This window comes from Pithys albifrons, chromosome 17 (genome assembly GCF_047495875.1).
Source record: "Pithys albifrons albifrons isolate INPA30051 chromosome 17, PitAlb_v1, whole genome shotgun sequence".
In the NCBI taxonomy this organism is placed as follows: Eukaryota; Metazoa; Chordata; class Aves; order Passeriformes; family Thamnophilidae; genus Pithys; species Pithys albifrons.
Genome location: NC_092474.1, coordinates 4,360,563 through 4,387,392, shown reverse-complemented (window position 1 = coordinate 4,387,392; position 26,830 = coordinate 4,360,563). Strand labels below are relative to the sequence as shown.

Sequence of the window (26,830 nt, the reverse complement as noted above, 5' to 3'; positions counted from 1 at the left end):
GTGACTTCATGTTTTTATAAGGTTCATGTTATTTACTGCTGCTACGAAGCCTCTTTTTGCATGTATATAGAGGGCAAAGCCTAATAATTGAAATACACTCTGCCTACTCAGCTGAGGGAATACAAATACTATTTCTCTGCTTTTCTTCCCTCGTTCGACTCCACTTGTAAAAGTTTTCATACAAACGTAGAAATACAATTCTGTTCTTTTAAACCCCTCTCTCATCCTGTAGTGATTTCACAAAACCTCCTGGTTCTCAACTCCCTCCCTTATCATTACAAAGTAAATCTCCCCATTCCCACTGGCAGGAGGGATTTGTTCCCTCTGGGAAGCTCCCGTTACCCCCGGCATTAGGGCGGCTCAGCTCCTGCTCCTTGTTTTCACAGGAGCTTTAGGCAAACGTCACGAGCCAGCAGAGGATCCAGCCTGCACCAGGGAAGATGCTTTTTTCCTCCCGAGGCCTTAAGCTCTTTGAACAGCAGAGGTATAAATAAAAAATTAAAAAAAAAAAATAGGTCATTGCTCTTCCAAATGCCACCCTTGCAAAGAGAGGCAGGGAAATTCCAGCTGGGAGAGCTGCACCAATAAGCATCTCTTTTCAAATAAATGCCAAACTCTTGAAGGGTTTTGGGGGGTCAGTGTGGAAGAGGGGGGAAGAAGGAGTAGAAGCAGGTGGTAGGGCTGGTGTTTGTTTTCTGCATCACTTGGAGTAAAATCTTTCTTTAAATCGCCGATATAATAGGATTGAAGGGAGACAAAGGTTCTTAAAAATTAGTAAAATTGGATTGAGAGAGCAGGTTGGTAGTGAAAGACTAAATGAGATGACAACTAAAAGCATACTTCAGTAGCTGTGTGTCAGCTGGCTGATGAAGCCAGTCTTTCAGACCACCCCTGGATCTCAGATATATCTGATCAGTGCTAGAGAGGGTGTCCTAAATTTTCACATTCAACTCAAGTACTTAATCCAGCATTAATTTTGAGATTTTTCTTTTTATATTTTCCACTGTTATTTTTCAATAACAATTACACCTTTGGAATGGTCTGTCTCATCTCATTTTTTTTTTAGTTTTTATATGCTGAAAGGATGGCCTTAAAATTTCATAATAGGCTGTAAAATGTCCTTGTAGCATATGACATAAAATGAAGTCACAAATGATCTTGTGCACTGGCTCACTGGGGATGGTTCAGTATTACACCATGGTGATATTGGCTTATTGCAAGGCTAGAACACTTTCTGCATATCAACTGCATGGCAGCTTTGCTCCATACAATGCATCTGTACTGTTAATGTTCATTCAGTTTAGTGGTTTTCCATGCTGAAAATCGGCACCCACTCTCCCTGAGGATGACAGAAACCACAGATCTCTGGGACTGTGATAAATTTTCAGCTCCATGTGCAAACAGATTATATCTGAACCTTGAGTAGCTCAATCCAAACAAAATCAGGCCTCTTCCAGCAGTTTGTGATGTGAATTTTTTCCTTTCTTCTCCCTTGAAAAAAACCCTTTTGGGATATAAACTCTCTAATAATGAAATAGCATGACAGCATGGCAGAGCTTTTCTCCTGAGGCTGCTCTTTGTTCTAACATTAATGATACAGTCCAACCTCCAGCCTCACTTGGGTTGCCTTATCACCTCTGTGTTGGCTCAAAGTTTGCTCACTCTGACATGGTTGCATTTGCATTAAACTCAGCACTGTGAGCATTAAAGCAGAGCATGTAGTGGGTGCATATTATAATTGCATTTATGTGATGTTTTCTGACATAGTCAATAATGCTGAGAGCTAATAAACATCTCCAGCTGCACATTCCCAGGGACACATGGACTGGAGCAGGGAGCAGAAGACCTGGTGATCCATGGGGGGTGGACTTTAATTATAGAAGGGATGATGATTTTAAGGCAGCTTAAGTTACTAAAGGCCTGACCTGATTTTCATCCACAGCAAGACAGACTCAGAGCTGGCCCTGAATTATGTCTGCATGAAACTTCTGTTGCTGAGAAAAGGCTTAGTACCTGATGACCAGTCTTGCCCCCTTTAACATCAGTAACACAAGCTGTGTCAGGCCTAAAGGACATGAGATTGAGAACATCAATGTCTTGCTTGAATGAAATATGTGTGGAATTTTGTAAAAAGATCTGTGAGACTCAGTAATTTGTTTCTCCCCTGGGGTACTCCAAGTGTGAAAATGTCTGCTGCTCACAAAAAAATAAATGTATAATTGCATGATCAGTTGATGAAATCAAAGTGAGATTGCTGGCAGCCTTCTCCCTGTCCTCCCTATGTTTTTGTAGCATTAACATTCTAGCTTTGTCACCTCTGATCAGGGGAAGATAAATCCTTCCTTTTGTATGGAGCAGAAACACTTTCCCTCAGTACACAGAATAATGGCCTCCTCTGTATATTATTCATATTCCTCTCTTTGTATTGTCATTCCTCTATATCCTTGGTTGTTGTATACCCCATAACTCTTCGTGGTTTTATCTAAGACCTTTCAAATAAGGAAGTAAATGACTTGGGAGATGGGGAGAGAGGTTTGCTGAAGCATTCAGTAGACTGGCATATGTAATGTGCAAGTCCCACAGCAGCACCCTCGGTGGCTGCCAAGCAGACTCAGCTTCCTGGCAGACAGGAGCAGTGCTGAAACATCCCTCACAGCCACAGGTTGTTGCTGGAACAAGAGGAAGCCTGTAAACCATGTTTTTCTCAGCTCTCTCTAGAGGTACTTCACAGAATAGCATAGAAGGGGAGCCCACACTGCTTGTGTTTGGCCCAAAATAGAATGTGCAGCAACTTTGTCAGTCCAGAACATTGGCATTAGAAGGAAGTGGCAGGAGGGGATGTATAATCATATATTAGTGATCTTTTTGTTCAGGGTCTGCTGCTTGAGCCATTCTGATGTGCTCCTGACATTTCCAACCTTATCTCTGCAGCCTAAGACTCTTGTCTCTTGAGGTGGCTTTAGCTGTAAACAGAAATTCGTGGCAGGTTGGGGAAGTTAAAGGGCACGGTGGAGGTTCTGCAGCAGCACTGCCAGACTGATTGCAGGGGATGCTCTGTGTGTGCTCACCTGTCCATGCACATGTTTACCCAGCATTTCTTTTGCAATGTTATTAGTCTGATACAGGCAGTGTTGGGAGTAGCTGCTTCAGCATTTTCAGAAAGCAAATCCTTTCTTGCTGCTGAAGCCTGTGCAGCCCTAAATCAGGTGCTTGTGTTGTGCCCTGTCATTTGCTGTTTAGGTCTATATGAGTTTCTGCCACATCAAGCTGAAACAAAATGATTTTCATCCCTGCAGTTAGTAGCTGGCTGTAGTTGGATGAATTGGAATGACTTTTGGGGAGAGTCATCGAGGGGGGAAAAAAAGAGACTCCCCAGGAGATGATAAAGGGAATGTGACTTATGCTGATTTGGAATCCTCATTAAAAAAAAAAAAAAGCGATAAACAAAGTGAGAGTTACAAATGTATTGATCTATTTTATCTTGTAGGTGGTTTTTCTTGTTTTAAGTATATCATGACTTTAATATCTGCATCCAGGAACAAGCTGTTGCCTCTGGCTTTCACAGACAGCTGGTTTGCTTTTGATACATCCCAGAATCTTCCCACTGATTCCTGCTGCAGTATGTCAGAGGAGCTCAGCAGTTTGTTGCCCTCTCAAGGCTTCACTCTGTTCATTATGGCTTCAAGATCCTCAGTTGTCTTCAAACACAGGCACAGCCTCAAATTTTTTTTAAAAAAGGATCTTTAAAGGGTGCTGTTGAAATGGCTGATGATAACCCATGGGAATGGTTGCTCTTGGTCATGGCCAGCAATGGTTATTGGCAAAATATTGATGAGCTAAATGGGCCTGGCAAATGAAAGGTGTAAACCCTGGTCCTGTAGCTGTCCAGCAGTAAACAGAAGGCTCATGGTTTTTCATGCACAGACACCTGTTACCTGGGCTGGATTCAGGGTGCCCGTTCAGTGCAGCTGAAGGAGAAGAGGGATGGATGGGTTGGAATTAGGACCATTAACTCAGTGGTGACTCGGTGGGTTTAGTGAAATTTCTAAAAGAAAGGGAAAAGTGAAAATAAATGCAAGAGAAGTGAACAAGGAGCTTTACAAGAGGAGATGCAGAGTTATACAGAGCCAAGAGAAAGCAAATGTGGAGTGACAAGCATGGTAAAGACAAAGTGGAGAGAAACAAGAAAACCTTGTGTATGAAATACTCTGTGTGTGCATCCATAGACAGGTGTACACAGGCATATACAAGGTAGAGCCCACCAGGCTTTGAAGAGTTTCTTAATGATTAGAAAAATATGCCTGTCTCTCTACTCGGTTGCTTCTGGAAAAGAAAGAGAAATGCTTGTTGAAATTACAAAAGAAGCTATAAGAAGATGAGAGTAGTTTTCTACATTACTTGTACTCCCTGAGCCACATCCCATCTGCAGTTTATTAGTGTTGCTTTCTCGCTCCTGAGCCACAGGAGGTTCCATCACATCCCCTCTATGTGGCAGTGCCCACTGGCCCTGGCAGGCCAGGCAGTGACCCCATGGAAACCCAGGTGGGCTTTGTAGATCTGATCCAAGGCCCTTGAGGTCAGCAGGAGTATTTTTGCTGACTTACTGAAGGCTCAGGGGCTTCAGATCTGTGCCTAAGTACACAAACTACCAGCAACAACAGCCTCAGGGCACAAGGATTTGTGCTATTGCTGGATAAACTTAAAGCATGAAAGAACCCAATTTGGAGGCTGTAGTACAGATCACTGCCAGCATTTACTAGATTAAGACTCAATTCTGTGATAAAAGCTAGCAGTTCTGAGAGCTCTATCCCCCTAGACCATCTCTGGAGCATTTCTATCCCACTCCAGCAAGCAGCTTAAACACAAGGTGTGCTTGTTCAGAAACAAAGTCAAGATCAGCAGCAACGTTAACGTGCCTCAAAGTGACCATATACAAGTGTAAGGATTATGATGAGCAGAGAACCCTGCCAAAAATTGGGATCATGGTACAAGGGATATGAAGGAAACACGTGGCCATGATTCTTGTGCTATTCTCCAGTTATCTTAGCAGACTTTCCGCTTTGTTGCTCACAGTTTTGGCACTCCTCTGTGCCAAAAGGTTGCCTCTGGTTGGTGCTGCTCTGTACTTCAAAGAGAGAGGGAGAAGAGGCAGAACTAAAGGGATGGGAGCACATGTTATTATAACACCTTCAGAGTCAGCAGACTCCTGCTGTCTGGAGGGAGTTCTCTCCAGGGTAGTGGGAAAATGCTCCATCCTTGAGTCAATGTAATTTAGACTAACTAGATTACAGACGAGACAGTGCTGCATCTTGGGAGTGAACCACCTGATAACCAGTATTTTCTTTAGTCTCTTGGACAAGTACCAAGCATAGTACATAACATTTGAGATAATTATTTGAGTGAATGGTTCCTCTTTTTCTCAGTGTTTTAAGGACACTTGCCCCTACCTCTTTCCAGCAGTTGATCTCAGCAAAATGATTTCTCTAAGGGAGAAGGAAACACAACCCTTGTAGCTTCATAGCTGATGGCAAAACTATTCATAGCAGCTGCTGCAGGGGGAGCGTGGATGGGATTAAAAACACAAAGGGACTGCATGGGAAGATTACTTGAGAAAGTCACTTGGGGTCTAAGTAATAATCCTAATAACCACTGCAAACAGTAAGTATTTTCCTCATCACTGCTATTGCTCTGCCAGCTGGGGGAATGTCATAAATATGCAGCTTAGAGATTTTTTTTGTAATAATAGAAACTGCCTGTAGTAGAGAATATAATCTCAAAACATTTACTTATCTGAAAAGTGTCTCTGGTCCTATAAAATAGATCCATGGGGCAATGAGCTTGTATTTACCTCGTGCAGCTGAATGTGTGCTCTGAATTTGCCCTGGTAGGACTTTTGTTTACACAACACCCATCTCTGTCTCTCTCTTCTGCCTCTCTCAGCAAGCATGTTTCAGTGTGAGAAAGGTGCTTATTCCAGCTCCCTTTTCGACAGCAGACAGACAGCTCTGGTCAGCACTGGTCTCCAATGTTTCCTTATATAAGGAATTTATAAATGAGTGTTCACTCAGATGCAGGGATTTTACCTCAATGATTATACATCAGCTTGTTTCAGTTCCTTGCAGAGCCCGTGAAGTGGATCTTTGATTCACAGCCATTAGTTAGTTTGAGTTTCTAGTTAGAAAAGAGCCTTTTAGTCTTTCCCTCCTTAAGGAAATGGAAAAAATAAGTCATAAGAAAACTGCAAACTCAGACTATCCCCTAAGTCAGCAAAGTTCAGGCATCTAAAATGTTTGGTATGAGGAGTACAGAGGTTTTAAAGTATCACTTCAAACATCTCTTGAGCACTGTAAGACTTTAGTCTTCTCAGTGAGAGTTTCCCTTGCATCTCTTGTGAACCCAGATTGCTGATTCCATAAGGAACAGGTAAAAGGCAATGAAAAGAGGGCTGAAATTATTAGCTTTGTCCCCTCTCTCAAATTTTATGTTCCCATCTGCTGATTAACATGTTCATTGTAAACTCTGAGAAGATCTTTCTGTGCCATCCTTGGACAGGATCTCCATCCCCTGTAATAAACATGGATTTTTCTATTTTGAGATGTCAACCTCAAGCCTTGCAAGAATATTATGGGTTGCTAAAAGGAAAAGAAGGGATTCAGTTATTGAAAACACTTAGACTTCTGCTTTCAGTTTTTCCTCTTCCTCATTTCTTAATAGCTGTAAGAATTCATTCCAAATGGCTCTGGGAGCTGAGGCTTAAAAAACCCCACAAATATCTAAATCCCTGCAATGCTATGTCCAAAGAAATTCTTGAAGCTGTGGATTGGGGTGTTCAGAAGAGGAAGGTGTATGCTGAACTGGAGCTACCTGGTGCCTGACTTTTGCTTTCTGCTACTGTGGACTCTCTTGCCTCCTGTCTTGTCATTGCTCTCATAATTTGAGCTCAATATCAGGGGTTTTGCCACCTAAGTGGCCCCATAAATACAATCAGCCAAGGCAGAGGGCAAGGGGAGTTTCTGGTAGCCTTGCAAGAGCTCCCTTATGTTCTGAGCTCCTGTCGAAATACTCCCCTGGACCAGTGGATTTGGGGACCCCTCAGAAATATCTGGGCTGAGTGTGATTGTCTCTCTGAAAGGAGGATGAGCTGGAGTGAGATGCAGTAGCAGCTCTGTGACAGCTGCTGGGAACGTCAGGAGTTTACAGTGTTTATCTTTGCTGGAGGCAGAATGTTAGCAGGTTGTAAATTCAGATTAGGTTTCCTCACAGCTTGGAAGACAAATCCAGATTCTCTGTGTTGTGTAGTTCCCTCCTGCTGTTATATATATATATATATATATATATATATATATATATATATATATCTGGGGTTTTTATATATATATATATGTATGGGGTTTTTTCCCTCCTGCCTTGCCTACCCCCTGAGGTAGTGCTGTTAACATTCTGTGCTGGAGAAGGCAGTTTTGTCATGAGATCTGTTGGGAGGTTCAGTCATTGCCTCTGTGGTAGTGGTATCCAAACCTCACAGAAAGCATCTCTTTTTCCTATTCTTTTAAAACTTAGTAATTGGTTACCTGACACCTCAAGAGAACTGGGACAAAGAGTTAACCACAGAAATGATCCCAAACCAAAGAACTCTGTCACTGGAACATCCCAAAGCATATTGGATTTCTTCTTTGGGGAAAAAAAAATCTAAAGTACAGCTGACAGCATCTACCTCGTGCCTTGCAGCTGAGCTCTTCAAAGCTTCCTAAGGGATATGAAGCACCTATTCCTATTGAAATGAGACAGCTGATTTTCCTACACTCTCAGGGAATTGCAGTTATGTAAGAAACACTGCAAAAGAACAGTCCTTGAGCTGTTTCAGATCCCAGGATTCCTCACTGGCAATGGAAGAAATTAATGTAATTTTGATAGCCAGGGAAGTCACCAAAATATGCAGTTTTCAGGAAGCTGAATTGAGTCCAATTTGCCTGACAGGGGAGGTTTCAGAAGTACTGAAATCTGCCTCTGCTGCTCGCTGTAGTGAAGAAGCTTAAGAATTCTGTGTGGAGATTCTTAAGGATTTGATTACTGCATTTTCAAAGGAAAATATTTCTTTTTTTTAATGTGGACTTTTTAAAAAAAAAGTCTTTTTAAATAGACCAACATTCTGGTCTGTTTGAAGTGAAAGGAACATTGAAAGGAGTGAAGAGCAAGAACTAAATACTTAGAGTTTAGTTGTTTTGACATTTTAAAGGGTGTTTACTCTGTTTCTGCAAAAGTTGTGTGCTGAAATCCTTTTCTCATTACAGCATGAAAAAGAAAATGCCTGAAGGAGAAAGGATGCTGTGAGGAGCAAGGTCTTTGCACTTACTAATGATTAGCCCATATCTGAAATTTAGAAATCCAAGAAAACAAAATTCTTGCATGGGTGGCCCTTGGGACTACCCTTCTTAATGGGAACCAAATCTGAAATACTCCAATTAGCAGTGTTTTATTACCTAATGAATGTCATAGTTCCCTCAGCTGAGCCGTAGCCACTTCATCACACTTACTCTGTCCGTGTATTTTGCAAATTAAAGGATCATATTTGAAGGGTTGACAAAGCTAACCAGGTCTTATTCTTCTGTTCCACGTTTTCCTTCTCAACTTCCAATGAATAATGTTTCACAGGCAAATGTCTGTCCTGTTCCTTCAGAGCTGCAGTGAGATCTCATTGCACATAGAAAGATGAAAGGAAAAATATTTGCTTATAAATAAATATTTGCTTATAATAAAACAAATCTTATTAATTGCTGTGGTTAGTCCCTTGCCTGGGTTTATGGGTTCCTGGCTCTAGTCTCCTGATTTACTCTTGGAACAAAAGAGGAGAGGAGTGAACGTTAATTATTGCAGGAAGAAATTGAAATTTTTCTGGCAGAACTCGTGAAGTTTTGAGACTTATTGTAAAGTGCAGCCCAGGAAAAGGCCACCAGGAGAGGCTCTCTGGGTTTGGGAGATTCAGTAAAATAATTTCTCACCATGTGACCTTTACAGTCAGTAACGTCAGTGGCTTCTACTAGTCTGGTTAGCAAAAAGTGGCAAGAAACATCGAGGCTCCAGAGAAGACTGACCAAAAGGGGTCAGTATTTGTTAAGTTGAAACACCAACTTGACAAATACAAGGAGACAGGGATTTACTTGTGGGGATACAGAGGACCGAGCAGCAACAGCTTTGCCCGTGCCCACCAAGGGGAGGTTCAGGGTGCCCGTGCTCAGCTCGTGGGACACAGGGACTGCCCTAGAGATGAGCCCTTCCCCGGGTCACACTGACCCTGCTTCTTTCTCTAATATTTATACTTTGAATACTTGCTGATGAAAGTCTTCCAGCACAGCAGCTTTGACAGCAGATGTGAGCTGAAGAGACTGCACAAAGCAGTGGTCACTGCTCTGAGCCCAGACTGCTCTCAGATCAAAGGACAGTGTGCCGGGGCTGGCAATAGCATGGCATTTATCAGGAGCACAGAAGATGCAGAGCTCGGAATAACCCTCTGGAAACAAACAGCTTAACAGGAAACAGAAGGCTCAGTGTCTGGAAAACTGTTCCAGATATTATGAAGCTCACTGATTGTAGGAATTTAGTATTGATTTAGCCTTCTGTTCTTTAGTGCAGCCTTGCCCACCCAAGCTGCTCTGTAAACCTTCAGCTGGAGTGCACTTTGGTGGCACTAACCCCACGTAAGAGGTACCTGCACTGCTGAGGGTATTCCCTGGCCCTGTCTCCAATCCTGGCTTTGTGTTTCTGCACTCCCCTGGCACTGACACTGCTCCTTACCTGATCTTGCAGTGAGCCATCTGGGAAGCTAAATCATCCTCTGCTTGATGCTACCAACTCAGCGGGCACTGAGCCTGCTGGGTGTTAGTGCCAGGCCAGAGGGAATCAGGGACCTGCACAGCCAGAGCTCCTCATCAGCCTCACGTGCTGTTAGTCTGCCTGGAACTTCACATCCTTCCTTTGCAGGTATTTATCTGTAGCACAGCACACCCAGGCACTGCAGCCCTGCTTGGATCCAGGTTTTCAGTATGACTTTCTCTGGAATAAGAGAGGTGATGCTCTCTAGGATTAGCATTCCTCAGCAAAATTCTCTGTGTGAAATGTTTGGAGTACTCAGCAGTCTGCCCTCTCTATAGCACTGCTGCAAGTAGCAGAACTCTTCCGTGGCCAGAGCAGTTTTGCAAGATTAAAATTTAAATTTAAATAGGAAGCTATAATTTGAGCTCCTTAAATCATAAGTAACATCTTCAGCCCTGGCTGTTGCTGATTCAATTGCTTATTGGTTACCATCAATAATAGCTGGATAGTATTGGGTCTAAATGCTGCTGAGATTTCTTGTAAATTGAGAACAGTGAAATGGAACAGTTAGATTTTCATCTGTAATTGATCAGAAGGTATTAATTAGAAGCATTATTGTTTGACATGCTATGAAGATAAGGTGCTAAATGGAAATCATACATAACTGAAAGCTTCAAATTGGAAATGAAATATTTGCTGTGAAATTGCACATTTGCAGAAGTGCATTTGCTTTGAGATTATGTAAGCAAATAAATGCTTTTACTTGTTCTCAACAAAAATTAAGTAATGATTCCTAGGTAAGCAGCTGAAGACTCTGTAATGTCTTTGAGATGCTGCTTGATCTCCATGCCAGCAAAATCTTTTAATTCTCCATTTGAGAGATTTAAAGAGAGACAGTTATTTTGAGACAAAGCTGAGGCAGAGATTTCCTGTGCTGTGAATTAATAACCTTAGAAGTTCAAGCAAGAAAATCTCCCAGTGTTCTGGCTGCCATGTGTTCATAAAGCTGGAAAACTGCCTTCAGATGGATGGAGTCCTGTATCCAGAGTGGGATTGCAGCTGACCTCTGGTGTTCTGCACCGTTCTTAATGATGGTCTGTCTTTCATCTTTCCATTGCAAGGTTTGCTTTTGTCAGGAGATCAAAAATTGTGCTTAACTTTCAGCACAGAGAAAATCACCCTCAAATAAATGAGCTGCTGCCCTTGGGTTTTTTGCACGTGTAGGTGACTTGCTTAGCAGGGTCTGTGTTTAGGCACAGAAAAAGGAAAGGGTGATTTTTTTTTTTGTCCCTGGGCAGCAGATTCGGGGCTGTGCTTTCATTACTGCCACTGTGGTGAGCACAAAGTGACAGGGACAATTCAGTGACACACAAAATTGCTTAGAATAACATTGGAAGGGAAGATTTTGACTCCACTTTGGGTGGAAGTCCAAGATGACAAGTCATGGCTGGTAAATGCTTTCAGGTCATAGAGCTGTGAGGAAAAGCCTCTGTGTGAGGACAAACATCTACTTGGGAATAAGCAGATGTGGCAAAGAACTTCCAATTAGAGTGGGCAACCACACACCCAGGAAACTTGGAGTACTTCAGCTGTTTGTCTCCTCTATTTATTGTCTCCATACCTGCCTGCCTTAAGTAAACATGGTAAATGTATAGATACTGCAAGATTAGGTGGGTAAATACAGGAGATTCTCAAGTAATTTGGCCTCCAGGTCCTCTGTCTTTGGATTTCTTGAGAAAGTATAACTTAAAATTTTTTTATGTACAAAGTTGGCACTATTGACTTAGAAAAATTAATATTTAATCACAAGCATACAAGAAGGTCAACAAATCTTTGGTAAGGAACTAAATAGACTTTTCCTTGCTAGCACTCAAACATCAAGTAAATAAATATTTAAGTGAAAACATTTGTAGTGTATGTGTACAGATTGCATTTGAAAATGTATGGGGTTTGGTCTGTCTGACTTAATTCTGATTCATCCACTGACCTTGTTATATAAAACTCAATGCCCTTTTCAGAGGGAGAGTTGCAAATTGTGCTTCTGCATATTTATTTCGGAAGTTCAATCTTCGGGGTGTTCATACCCTAATTCCAGTGCTAAGTGCAATCACAACATTGATTTTTCTCCCTAAACATAACCTACTTTACCCTGGGATGGAATTTTTTTCTTTAATGGGCTTTATATAATGGCATATGTGCAAACCACTCAACTTAATGCCCCATACTGTAGTTAATTAACAAAATGGCATTGTAGCCATGGCCTCTTGTCCTCTGGCAGTGTATTTTACCACTAACCTTGGCCATACAAAATGTCCATCCTAATTAACAGGGGCCCAGGTATTGACTATGTCAAGCTGCATGGTGGAAAGAGCAATTTGCAGCTGCTGACAAAGTTGCAATTCTGTTGAAAATCCAAACATGGGAACTTCGTTTCCAGTGGTGTTTTGCCATTTCAGGGCCTGTCTGAAGGAACAGCTGAACAAAGTGTGCAAACTATGAGTTTTTACTTCTTTCCAGTTGCTAAATAACATTGTCCTAAAATACATCCAAACATCTCCTGTAACACAGACTTCCAAACACATACTGCTGGATTTATACAAATTCAAGATTGCTGGTAGTGCTATTTTCTTAATACTGAAACTTTTATTTATTGTTCATTTATTTGAGCTGTAATATGCCTGAAAACTTAATGGGACTTGAAGCTCTAAGGAGCCTTCAGGAAAGAATTTGATTCTTCCTTTGCTTTTTCTGGTTTTGTTTTTGAGTAATTCAGCTGAAGGCACTGGAGATGCATCAGGTTTTTGGTAGTTTTACAAGAGCAAGCCAGTGTTCTGTGAAGTTTTGTGGTGTTTCATGTTACAAATGAGAGAATTAAGCATTTATGCTTTTATACTGAGAAAAAAAAGAGTTTTCTTTTTCAATGTTTTAAATTAATTGTGTTATGTCTCACTGCTGAAAAACTGCAACGAGAAGACAAATACTGTCATTCATTAGAACAGTTTTGAATGTTTTATTGGCTGAAGATGCAGAAAGACCATTTTTTTAAAGGAACTTAAGTGCTGAGTCCTCATAAATGTCAAGAAGATACCAACATCTTGTTAGGTGGTGGTTTCTGCTCAATAAATAACATTTGGTGTCGCGTTTGGTGTCTCAGAAAGCTGTGATTTTTCACTGTGCTTTGTCCTCTTTGCTGTGGTGGAGCCGTTGCTGCTGAGAGAGGCTGTGGTGACCGTGCTGGTGGTGGGAAGTCAAGCAGCCCTTTCCCTTCTTCAGCTGATGCTGAGGCCAAACTACTCCCAGAGCCATCCATGTGCTTCCACCTGGCATCCTGCTCCCCACAGGCTTCTCATCTTGGGCATGTCCAGTGGGCTGGTGGGAATTTGTCCTCGGTGTCTGTTGAAGAGAAAGGCTGTGTAAAAATGTCTGTTTCTCATTCCTGGTGCTTTGTAGTAGAACTGTAGATCAGCAGCTAAATATTCTGCACCCAAACAACATCTTTGATGGGAATTCCTTGTACAAATGCTCTTTAATTAAGCAGGTGCTCTTTAATTAACCCTCCACATAGTTGTTGCTGATGTTATTAGCATCATTAGATAAATACAGTTAACTTTTCCACAGGGTATAACAAGTAACAGTGGCAGAAATTTGCATCCTGTAAGAACATCTCTGTGTTACAAAGTCTTGTCTTAACCAACAGCTGAATCCTCTCCAGACTGGAGATCTCAAACAGAAATTTCCTTGGGAATCCATCATAGGGAGTGAATTGTCAGGCAGAAGAGCAACAACCCTGTCCACTGATATCTAGAAAAATATCACAGGAAATAAAAATGGGTTATTAAAGAAAACTCCACTGAATCATTTTTCTGTGCAGTGATGAAGCACAACTTCATCTTGATACAGATGAACAGAACCTTCCTGAGTTTTCCGTGTTTGGACAAGTTTCTCTTTGGAAGAAATTATTGCCAGAATAGAGAAAAGAACTTTCAGGTTTTCCTACAGGTTCAGTTTTAATCCTGCCTCCAGCCTGCTGTTGGCAGAACATACAAAGGCATTGAGCTGGTTCTGTCCAACTAAAGTGATGTGTTGCCACAGGTCATGATACCACTCTCTTATTTACTGGTGGATTAGAAGCATATCTAATGCTCGGCTTAAAGCTGATATATTGAGATTTCCATGCCTGAGTTGCATTCAAAGATCATAATCCTTGATTACTCTTGTAAACCTTTTACAATTGCTATTTTCAACAGGGCAAAGGTGAAGAAAGGTGTGAACATTCTCAGTGCAAAGACCAGTGACCCTCGGCAGTGGGACGTGAAGCAAGAGGTGGGGAATGGTGGAAAGCACTCGACCACAACTGTTATTTGTCAGAGGATAGCACCAAGTTCAAGGAACAGGTATGAAACCTCATATTCTCGGCACATTAAGCTCATTTATATCCATGATAGCATTCATTGGTTGAAAGACTTAAGGCTCATATTACCACTACTCAGCTATTAAACCTGTAGCCTGGAAATCTGGAGACACTTAAGTTAACTATGGTACCATCTGCTGATCTATAACAGGTAATAAAATTCAGCAGCTCAAATTAAAAAAAATTAATAGAATAGACATACGATGAGGATGGGGGGTGGAGAGGTGTCATTTGAGCACAAACATGACTATTCTTAATTTCAAAGGGTTTTACTGAACATAATTTTTTGGCTTGATAGTTTTGACCTTGTTTCTCTGAATCTATCACAGCCTCTGTGGTTGGTTCATCAAGCAAGCAGTGAATTCTTCCACAGTGAGCCACTGTAACTCTTAAACCTTGATAGGAGATAATTCAACCCCCCCAGTGTCTTGTATGTAATACAGAAGAATCCCCTTTTGCAAAGTTACTTCTTCCAGAACTGGAGGCTCCTTGGCACACTGGTAACTGTCTGAGCCAAAGCAGTGCATTGTGGGGAGCACTGGTATGAGCTGCTCTGCCAATGCCTTTCTGTTTGGAGTGTTTTTACCAAGACTTGGTCTGGTTGTTGCACAGACACAAAAGCAGTGCTTTCTCCAGAAGTATGATTGTCTTCCATGGCACACAGTAAAGTTGGACATTGCAGCTTTCAGTGGAAATTATTTTGCTCTTCCCAGGTATCATCCTAACAAATTCTCACAGCATTGCTGTCAGTTAATCCATGCAGATCATTTCACCTGCACAGATTCAAGCAGTGCTCCCCTTACTCCATGCTTATTATTAGCCACAAACCTGGGCTCACTGAAGAGTATCATAAAATCTTTGGTGGATGCTGGGCTGGTTCTCTCTTTCCCATGCAGTTGGTTTGTACTACCTTCAGACACAGAAAATCTGAGCAGATTTCAACTTTTGTGTTCTGTGCCCAAATATTGGACATTTGTAAAGAGTAGAAATTCCTCTCATCATGAGCAGGACAAGATGATTGTCTGATTTCATGCACTTACACTTGGTGGATGATCTCTCCCTGTCCTTGTCTCAACCCATGAGCCTTTTATTCTACTTTTCTCTCCCTTTCCAGCTGAGGAGAAGAGTGATGGAGCTGCTTTAGTGGGCACTTGGCATCCAGCCAGGGTCAACCCACCTCAGGACTGGTAAAGGGAAGGAAAAATATATCTTTTGAACCTGTCAGAGCTAAAAATCAAAGTGTGAAAGAGAGGACACAGCTTTAGACCAGCATATATCTCTGAGCATATTCTGAGCATATAGCAACTACAGAACCATTATAGTCAGGTTATCACACCCCAAATTACATCTTCTCAATCCAATTTGCATGAAGTATAATTAACCCATAAAAATATCTTTAGCACTAATTATGCAAATAAAAGTCAATGTTTTAATTAATGCCTTTTTCATTTGTGTGTGTAAATAGTTGCTGTCTTCTGAAGGCATGATGAGCTTAGGTTTGAATGAAATGTTTGTGTACAAGAGCTGGATGGGGAAATCTGGGCATGTGTGTACTGAGATCCCAGTGGGAAAGCATATGATGTAGTGGGCATTACAGTCCTGAGCTTCTGAGTGTCACTTGGAGCTCTCTGCTCAGAGCACAAATACTCCATCTAAGCTAATTTGATTTGGCTGAGAATTGCAAGTCCCTAATGGGATCTCTCTGTGCTGCCACCAGCGTTTCCAGGCTGGTTCAGCAGTGCAGTTTATGCAGTTGATGTGCAGTTCTGTAGCCAGTGTAGATGTTAGGTGCTGTTCTAGAGTTCCAGCACCAACACTGGATAAACTTCTCTTGCAGCAAACTCAACCAACTCATAAATATGTTGGTTAATTTAGGCAGTGGAATGTGTTTTCCACTGTGTTTGCAAAGGAGGGTAAACAAGTAAATGAAAGTTTGCAGTTCTTGATTTCTTTATAAACATTCATCCATCCTGTCAAGAAATTGATAGTGTGTTGCTTTTCTTTTCCTGACCAGCTCTTTCTAGCAGAGCTCAGGAAATCAGGTAGGAGGAAAGGAGAACAGAGGATCTTCTGCAGTTTTACCTTATTCCTCTGTTGCAACCTACTGGGATATTTGGCTCTCCCCTTGTACTGTCACATGTTCCCAGCTGGTGTGAAGTCAGATTATTACTTAAATTTGTGATATTCTCAGTGCACTGGAGTAGCCTGATAACACTGCATCCAGGATTCATTATGGAGGGGATGATGTGCTGACTTGTTAAGGACACAAACAGGAAATTCTGGCCTTTCTCTTTGTGATCTTTGTTTCCTCAGGAATCTCCCTGAAGCACCACAGAGAACCACTGCACTCTTTCCCCTTCATATCTCTAAAGAAAAATGCCCATAGTCAATAAAACTACTCATTTTTGTTTACATGTTGCTTTTCCTTTCTTGCATATTTCCCTGTCATTAGTGTACAGATTTAATTGCATTGCAAGCACTTTGAAACGAGCAGTTTGTATCTGATGCAACAGCTCATACGCCTTTCACATTATGTAAATAATAGAACACAAGAGATACATTTTAGATACATCACATCAATAATTGTTTACCATTACCTTTTCAGAATTTAAGTGGGTCATGCTTTTTTTACTTTTTTTAAGTAATATTTGTTCTCTTTGAATTTGTGGTGCTACAGCCAAGAGCCATTTCTTCTTAGCTTTTAGCTTTATTCGAAAAGGCTTTGCAACTATAGCAAGTAACTGCAAACAGCTTGAAATCAGCAATGTTTGTGTGCCTCATAATGCACTTTCTGCTGAGATTCAAGTAGCTATTGATGAGGATAACAACAGTGTTGATTAGTGAAAACAAGTCTCAGACTACTACTTGGTCACTTGTTTTCTTTTGTTGTTTCTGGCTTCTGGAGGGAAGCCAGGAGGTTTCCAGCATGTCCTTGGGCTGGATGAAGAGAGATTTTTGGTGTATTGCCTCTGTTTGGTTCCAACCTAAGGCTCCTGAGGCAGATTGACCACATCTCCCCTAAGAACAGCCTAAGTGGAAGGGCTCGTGTTTGCTGTGTAGCTTGTTCTGGATTGCCAGGGAATGAGAGCTGTTCCAAGACACAGCAAGGGGCATTTTTAACCTAAGTGATTTTCCTTTTTTTTTTTTTTTTATATAGCATCCCTCCACCTGCTCATATTCTGTCAGCCCTGGGCATGAGAAGGATGGAGTAAGGGTAGGAGGAAGGAGGGTTAGGGGAATTTCTTGAGCTGCCTTCTCTGCCAAAGCAAGAGAACCAAAGCATCCTATGGTGCTCTGGGGTCATGATCTCAGAAGCAGGGACTGTCCATCTAGACCTAACTCCTCCTGGTCCTGCAAACCTGGAAGTGGCCTGGAACAAGACTCCTTCAGTCTGGTTTTGGGCTGATCTTTCTGTCTGTGGACGTGGTGCTTTGTTTGTGGAGGAATGGAGCCACCCAGAGCCTTTGATTTCTGTCAGCCAGAGAGAGAAACTGAGTGTGGGGGAACAGAGAGACGTTTAGAAAAACTGACATAATGGAAAACTGCTGTGATGTAGCACTTTATCCTCTTGGCCTTGAACCTTTTGAGAGGCCTGTGGGCTTACAGCTCTCCAGCCATCTGTCTGATAAAGAGTCAGACTCAGGAAGAGTGCTTCCAGATGTTGTATTTGTGTTTCAGACTGTGTCATAATCACTTATTCCCTCTCACCACATGTGCACACTTTTTTTGGATTGGGGTTGTTGTGGCTTTTTTTTTAACACTGTCTGGGTATCATTGCATTCACATGGAAGCAGCTAATTATGTTGCCAGGTTGTGTTTCACATCACTGGGGCAAGGAGGAAAGCAACAAAGCCATTACAATTCTGTGCAGATCTCTCCTCTTGTCTGGCAGCACCATATGCTGCCAAGGGATGTCAGTGAAGTGAATTCCGTGTGATTGAGAAATAAAAGTAAAGTGTATATGTACAAAATGAGTCAGACTTGCAAAAGTGTGAGCCATGTGGTGTGTGTCTGGCTGCACCAGAAGACAGTCAAGCTGTGCCCAATATATGGGCACAGAGAAGAGTATTCACACATTATGAGCATGGTAGATGTTATTAATTATTTTAGAATGTGGGTCATCTTCCCCTGGCAGTTTTGGGTCAGAGTGGTTTGCAGAGCTCAGCAGAGTGGCAGTGGTGCCTGCTGACCTCAAAACCTTGCAGCCTAGGCAAGAGGACACAATGCTCACAAGGATTCAGTGGTTTAGTGTGGGTCAGGATTTTTTCATGACAGTTGTTTATCCTTTGGACTGATAATTGAGGCAGGAGCAGAGCTGACATGGCACATGCCATTGCTGCAGGTGCTTTGGGGGGTTGTGTGTGTTTTCAGGAGGTCACGTCTGTGTCTGCAGAAACTGATTTGTACAAACTGGAGAGATACTTTGGGAGGAAGACATCAGCAATGGATTTCTTACACCATTAAGCCCTGAAACAGAAACAATTTCCATTCATTAATGGAAAATTCAGATATGAAGAGACATTATATATAGATATATGAACAAAAGGAGAGCTAAGGAGAATCTCCATTCTTTATTGGAGGCAGGGGAAACATGGTGACAAAGGCTGAGGAAAAGACTCCAGGTACTTAATACCTTCTTTGCATCAGTCTCTAATAGCAAGACCCATTGTTCTCTGGGTACCCAGCCCTCCAAGCTGAAAGACAGGGATGGGGAGCAGAATGCAGCCCCCAGAACCCAAGGGGAAATTGGAAAAATGACCTGAGGGTGTTTGGCAGCTGGCTCAGTATGAGCCAGTCCCATGCCCAGTTAGGGCAAGAGAAAATGGCCTCAAATTCCACCAGGGAAGGTTTAGTTTGGATATGAGGGGAAAAAATCACCACTGAAAGGGTTGTCAAGCACTGAAACAGGCTGCCCAGGGAGCTGGTGGAGTCCCCACCCCTGGAGGTATTTAAAAGAGGTATAGGTGTGCTGCTTAGGCACATGGCTTAGTTCTGGCCTTGGCAGTGCTGGGTTAACAGTTGGACTCGATGATCTTAATTAAAAGTCTTTTCCAACCTAGACAAGTCTATGATTCTGGCCTTTTGTTTTCAGCATTGTACATATTTTGGTGCAGTCTTTTAGACTGTGGCAAATCTCTAGTGCACCCCTCAGAGCTTCTAAGGTGAGTCATTCTTGTGATGTGCATCTGTCTGCTTAAAATGACACATGGGAGTGTGTGTGGAGCTGTCAATAACAGCATCAGGTATAATATAGCTGAGCCTTTGCCTACTGCTTTAAAGATCCTTTCCCTCCATGCTTTCTCATCTGATTTCCCAAATAATTTATCTTTGCCTGCTGTCTTTGCATTAGGACATTTCTCTTTGTGAGGATGCCTGCTCCAGGTCAAATTAGGGCACAGATGTCCCCAGCAGGCAGTGGAGGTGCCAAAGCCACCCTGGACATCTGCACATACGGACGAGGATCAGCCAGCTGTGCCGTGTAACAATATCTTTTCTAGGGCACAGAACACTGGGGTTAGAAGGTTCCTTCCCAAAGGAGCCTTTCATATGGCTCCTCTTTTGCTGCTTTGAATGTCAGGAGTGTTTATCAAAGCCCAGAGCTGGGAGGGAGGGAGGGAGGGAGGAAGGATGAAGAATGTCTCTGGTGTCTCTTTCAGGAGCAGGCTGCCTGCAGGAAGGAGGCGGATGCTCCGTTGTCTCTCACTCTCTGTCTGCTGCAGTGTCTAAGCAAGTGTCTGCACAAACTGTCTTGAGAGGGAAGATTTGTTTCTGAGACCTTCCTGTCTGACATGGTGCTCGTGGGAGCAGGGCAACTTGTTGAATCTGATGAATCCAGAGTCCTTGGAAAAGCAAATTCTATGGGCGCCCTTATGGACAAGGACTCATGCTGAGCCTGAAGGACCCTTTCTTTTCAACACTATCAGTAATGCAAGTTCAGAAAGATAAAATTTGAGACAACTACAGCAATTGTCATGGCAACAACATACGTCTGTCTAGTTTTCATCTGGCACCTACCACTGTGCAGGCCTGATCCACAGCTGGAGGGTTGACCCCACTGTAATCCAACAGCACTGTTATATCAGCCCTTTGATTCAAGGGAAATTTATGTTTAACTTGCCATCAGCATAAATACCTGTTTTCTAACAGATATAGGCTGAGTCAGAAAACCAGCAGGGTCTGCACAAGTGTTGTGGAAGATAATAACTGGAAAGTGTTCTCTTTCTGATCAGATATTTCACGGCGTTGTCTCTTCTGTTTGAAATTCAAAGCAAGATGTTACAACCTCAGATGAGGTTTTGGAAAACCAGTTGTTAGATGCTATTGAAAGGAATTTTCATGTTAGATTTAAACAGAGCCACTGTTAGACTTGGTCCTGACCATTCAAAAAATTACTGCATTAATCTTTTTACATAACTGAACATAGTATTAGTCAAGGAGTAAGGCATTCCCATGAGCTTTTCTGTAAGAAAAGAAATTAATTAGTAGAGAAGAGATAACAAAATGCATTAAAAAATCTACCCATGATCTCTACAGAACTTCTAGTTGAAATAATTTGATTTTTTTTCAATTTTTTGGGCATTTACTTGGGAGTTCCTGGGTCTGTTGGGAAGCAGAAGGGCTGAAGGACCAAGAGAAAGGTCATTCTTCACATATTTCTTGCCCAAAAGAAAGCATCAAATTTGTTTGCACAGCCAATCTGTGTAGTTTGGAAAAGCTTTTTACATGCTTATCAAAACCAAATGCTTAGGCAATGCATGCACTAAGCCAGCTTTGCTGAGAAAGCTGCAGTCAGTGCCTTCCCTGATTTCCAGTCAGGCTGAATATATTGTTTTATTTCATTAGAATGTAAATAGACTGGAGCACACACAAATAGAATAGGATGTGCAATCATGGAATAATGGGACAACAGCTTTCCATCCATTCCAAATTGATAGACAGGTCCAGTAATAACTGTAATTCCTGATGTTCAGGGTGAGAGTATTTTCTGACTCTCTGACAAAGTAATCATTTCTCAGAGAGTGACCAGAAAACATGCAATCTGCTTCTCAGCCTTTCACTTATATTTGACAATGTGTTTTGAAGCACTCCTGGAAAATGCAGGAGGAGAGGCTGCCTGGCCCACCTGCATCTTCTGCCCCAAACTGCTGTTCTGGCCCCTTGCACACAGCAATCCTTAGTGCTTTCCATTTTCATAAGCTGTAACTCATAGTGAGGTTATCTTTAATAAGCTGTAACTCATAGCCAGGTTATCCATGAGAATGTTCTGATGCAGCACATTCATGCACTGACACCTCTGTCCATTTTTTTCCCTTTGCACTTTAAATCACGAGTTCTGCTTTGGGTGAGGTCAGCTCTTATTTTTCTGGGACAGTTGGCAGGGTTTGGATTGTTTAGCAGCTATTGTAATGTAGCCTTGCCTGTGATTTGGGGGTGGTGGGAGATAAGAGACAAAAGCTGCAGAATTGGGGAGGAGGAATTTGTGCATGTGTATTTTTTCTCACCCTGCCTTTGAAGCAGAAACATCTGCTGAAAGCCATAAACAGCTGAGTTCAGCAATACCACATCGTGCTGCCAAGCAACTCTGCTTTCCTCTGTAACTTTCACAACGGAGGAAATAAATCAGTCAGGCAATAAAGAATGAAGAAAATTTAGGAAAAAGTGCCAAAAGCCAAACCTTTCAAGAATAAAGTGAATAAGATCTTTGTTAGTATTCAGCAAAGCAAATTCAAATATGTTTCTTACACATGTAAGTCCTCTGTGCCATTGCTGCTTGAGGAATTTCGCAATAACAAAACTCCTCTGAACTCAAGACACTTAAAACTGGTCAGGAGAGACCTCTAGAAAACTACAATATCATAAAAGGCAATTAGACAATTTTAAATATATTTTCCATCTCATGCCTCTGTCAGATCAGTTGCATTTAACCAACTAACAGAGGTGAGGTGTCACTGTTTATCTGAAACCTTTACATTTCCTTACACAAAACACAATATATTAGACAGGTGAACCATTTGTTTCTGCACTGGCTTACTGAGATTTACTCTTCCCATCAAAGTTCCTGTAGTTTGATGTCTGCCTGCCTATTTAAAGTACAGATAAAAATCCCTTCTCTATTTCTTTATTTGATATATCCTACTGGGGACTGCCCTATGAACCAGGTGGAAAATGATTGCACAGATGTTAAGTCATTGTTGTCAATCTTACGAGTTAAGCAACTGTGGTAAGAAAACCAGTTGGTGAGTGGTGACTGGGAGGATTTGGCAGCGTGTTGCTGGTGCTGTGGGCTCCTGTTCCCCAGTCACAGCAGAGCCCTCCCTCCATCATCACTCCTGGCTGTCATTCTCCTTCAGATCATTAAATTCTATTCCCAGTTGACCCTTGTATGTAATTAAATATGTTACTTGTATACCTGCAGCGAGGGATGGTTAAACACTCCTCCTGCTGCCTTCTCTGTTCAGAGGCCACATCCTCTGTCTTCTGTCATTGTGCCGCCCACCAGGCTGAGATAATTGAAAGGGAATTTGGGTGGTTTTTACACACTGCATTTTTTCCTCTCTTTAAATTTCAAAATGAATTTGAATGCATTTGATTAGTCTCTGCCATTACCTCCATCACATATCCTCCAGCTGGAGATAGTCCTAATAAAAAATAATTTGATAAGCACATTAACATTATCACTTGAAATTACTTTTATGGTTGATTCAGAGTTTGTAGAAGTTGAGTCTTCATAAACGCTCGACAGACCTAAATGTTGTCTCATTAGCACCAGTTTTACATTGGTTTAGCTCCACTGAGTTGAATGAAATTAATCTACTGATTTTCACTTTCATAATTGAAACCAGGATCAAGCCTTACATGATCATAAGGTGTTTGTTTAAACTCATCTGAATGTCAGAGCAGCATGATGTCCTGAACTTGAACCATCTGAAGAGCTGATCTGTCAGGTGATGTCTGTGTCAGTCCGGCTGTGTTTGCTTCTTTGTGACTCTCACATCTCAGGCTTAGAAAACGTTGCTCTTCTTCAGTTGTCTGAAAACAGAAAGATGTTTGCACTAGCTGTGCTCTCATCCTACAGCTCTCTAGGATTTTTTCACTGTTCCAAGCACTCTTGTGTGTCTCCATCCATCTGCTGTCTCTGCTGCTGTACTCGAGGCTTGCTGGAGCAGGCAGCAGGTTCATTATTTGTACAATGTGCAGCAGGGGCTTGGAATATGACAAGGCTCCTACTCTTAATAATAGTAAATAATCACCTCTCTTATCTGGTTAATTTTGTGGCTCTGCCTGAAAACAGTTGAATGGATCTTTTGTAGGCTGGCACAGGGATAATAGTAATTTGTTGCATAATGGGCCTTGTTACCAGAGCCTCAGACTGCATGAAGCAGCATCATTATTGTTCTGCAAACACTTACAGCATATGAGCACTGTTAGCAAACAAAACAATTTGGCTGGACATAGCTCAGCAAAACCAAGGACTTCTCACATTGTGTTAGGATGGATTCCATTCAATTCCCCCTGCACAGTTTACAAGGCAGAGGTAACACATGGAGTTTTACAGGCTAAGAAAGTAAAAATCTTTGCTTGATACAGACAAAGCAACTCCTGGAGTCTAAATAACTAACTTGTACAACTCTCACAAGAAAGAGTAGTAACTCTATTGGCTTCTTTAAGTCATCATTTGCAAGCCATAATTTATCTCCAGCTCAGGCTGCAGAGAGACCTCTGGTATTTCACATTCTGGGAATGACAGAAGGTCGTGGTTTCTTTCACTATCACTTCATGGTGAATATCAGCAAATCCTGACATTTTAAGAGGCATTCTTTTTTTTCCAGAGCTGTGCAACTACAGTCCCTTAGGTGTAAATCAGTGTTGAATTTATCTTGCACTGTCACAGGGGCTTCTACAAATCACCTGGTTTGAGTTGGGTTCTGTTCCATGAATTGATGTGTTAGAGAGGGCATAGGAAGTGTTTGGAGGATGCTGAATATTTCCTGGAAGCTTAATAAGGTAGAGCTGGGCTGCTCTTTTGAAAGGTTATAGATGTCTGTGAGTTCTCAACAAAAATCTAATCCCAGTTCATCAAATCCTGGCTAAATAAGACCCCTGGAGTTCTGTTTCTTTGAGTAGATGTTATGGACAATTAAGATCTGTAAACAAACTCTTTTGTAACACTTTCAAAGTTAAGAATGAAAAATGAGATGGCAGTAGCAGTATTATACAAAAATTGCTAATGGTTTTTGAATGCACTTTATCCTTAAACAAGGAAATTCCACAATTTTTCTTGGAAAAATCTGTGATGTGTCCCTATTACTTTGGAGGGTCAGGATGAGGAAAATCAATGACTGGCATAAATCAGTCTAAGTTGACTAAAACAATGTCTAGGGGTTTGTACCACTATAATTCACAAAGAAATCTGCAACTTTTCTGTTACTACTTTACCAACATCGTAGTAATTTCATGGAGAAGTTGTTTATTAAAGGCAACTGGGATGTTTGTTGCAGAGAGGGGTTTGGATAGATCAGTGCAGAGTTCCTGATGGCTTCACAGAAATTTGAGTTTCAGTTAAATTTCCATGAAAGAAACCTTAGAGCAACCTTGGAGCAAATAGCAAAACTTCCTTTGCAGTCTGAATTTCACCCCAAGCTGAGGATAAATTTTGACTCTTCTTTCTTCTCTCTGACATAGAGCTCAGAAAACTAGATGATCTTTCCTGTTCAAGGCTGTGACAACAGCTTCATGCTCCCTCCCACGTGTACACCTGCATACATGATGGTAATTATTACAAAAAGGAGTTTGAAGTAGCACCCCATTGATTTTGGTTTCCATGCTGCAGATTAATGGACTGAGCAGGCACTCTTTGTAATCACACTGGTAGAAATTCAATAATGACTCTGCCAGAGTACTCGAGTGACCTCAGCCACTGGATTCATTCCTATTTCAACTATTTTTAATGAGACTGGCATGTTTAGCAATGCCATTGGCTGGTTGGAAAGCAAGGTGCCCTGTCAACCAAAGCACTAGTGATGGACCAGCTGACAACAATTTCATTGTTTATCTCTGTTCTCTTACCCAAAGTAGCTCAGAGCATCTCTGTGGCAGTGGAATTAGTTCATAGGAATGCACTAAGCAAAAGGAATTTCTGGTGGATATGATGTGCATGCAATACTCCATTACAGCTACTAGATTTCAACCAAATCAGAGCTCAGCAAGTCCCACTGACAATCCCCAAAGGAATATAATCTCTCTGGTTTAGTTTAGCAATTGTTCACTTAGGTTTGGAGGTTTTAATTGAGTGTGATTATCATTTCCTGTGGCGTTTCTGTCATCTCTGAAAAAGTGCAGTAGGATGGTGAGGCTCTCCACTTGGAGATGCTATTTGTCAATTTTTATCTTGAGAAGTGGTCAGAGATTTAATGAGACTGGAGAGGAGTATTTAAAAGCTGACCTTGTTGACTGCTGTGTGTTTGGCTGTCTATATGTGCATAGTTCCACAGGTTGGTTATGTCTGTTGTGATTTTCTCACAAGCCAGAAAAGTCCTATACATTGGAGATGAGCATTGTTTAAACACAGAGTAAATACACACTGTTCCCAACAGAACTCTTAGGAAAGTTAACCTAGAAATGTCATGATAAGTGTAGGGCACTTGATCAGTGAGAATTGGCTGGAAACTCCTCCTGAGAAGAAGACTGTTGCCATGTTCTGTTAATCAAAGTTGTGTTAATTATTTTGACAGGCAGCACCTCCTGTTCTGTTCAGTATTCCTGGGGCTGGTAGAATTGCTGAGGTGAGATGAAACACATAGTCATCAAACATGATGTAATTGCCACATCCCTCAGTGATGCAAATCAGTAGAGATTTGTTGTCATTCGCTGTGGATCAGGACATAAATTCATCTTGTAGGTTTATTAAACAAAAAGAAGTCTCCCAAGATACCCAGAGTCACAGAATAGACTCCATTTAGAGCAGAACCCAGGACATCTGAGGACAAGTGGATTTTACAGACCATTCTGACCATATTGGGCATAAATAGCCTCTGACTTGGTAAGTGTTGGAAAAGTATGAACTCTCCACCATTACCTGCTCCCAGAGGAATCCTGATTTCACTGGCTTTGACTGCTACACCTCAGCAACTGGTTTTGAGAAGATGTGTCTGTAACTGGCAATGCTTTTTTACCTGGAGTTAACACCCAGCTATCAGGACAGAAAGAAATAACCAGGTTTTGAATTTGGAACCTGATTCAGCATTCAGTGAAGTTTGGAGAAGAATGTCCATGAGCTTTGAGTCCAGCTCTTGGTGAAAAGCTTTAAAACTGCTTGTACATCCTAAGTGTGCTTAAAAGCACAATTAGTAACTGTGCACAACAATGACCACAAGTTAATTGCTGTCTAAAGGACAGAAGATGAAAAACAACAGCTCTCAGTTGTTTTCTTAAGGTTTCCCACCAAGTCCTTTTTACGGCCCTTCTTTAAATCTGCTCAGTGTTCAGGCTCCAACATCCCTTTTCCTTCTGTTTTCTATTTTAAAAAACCTTTACCATTTTATAATATTCTGTTTTTACCCACCCTATTAACTCAAAATTTATGATTAATCTATTTGTTCCTTTGTCAAG

General features: G+C 41.6%; 1 protein-coding gene across 1 annotated transcript in view; it reads left to right on the top strand.

The window, feature by feature from the left end:
• TMEM132C (transmembrane protein 132C) overlaps positions 1-26,830 on the top strand; it is a 201,316-nt gene that overhangs the window by 97,745 nt on the left and 76,741 nt on the right. The window contains exon 3 of the mRNA XM_071572328.1: positions 14,058-14,204. Within this exon, the coding sequence (XP_071428429.1) occupies positions 14,058-14,204 (147 nt within the window). The remainder of the gene's footprint in view (positions 1-14,057; positions 14,205-26,830) is intronic.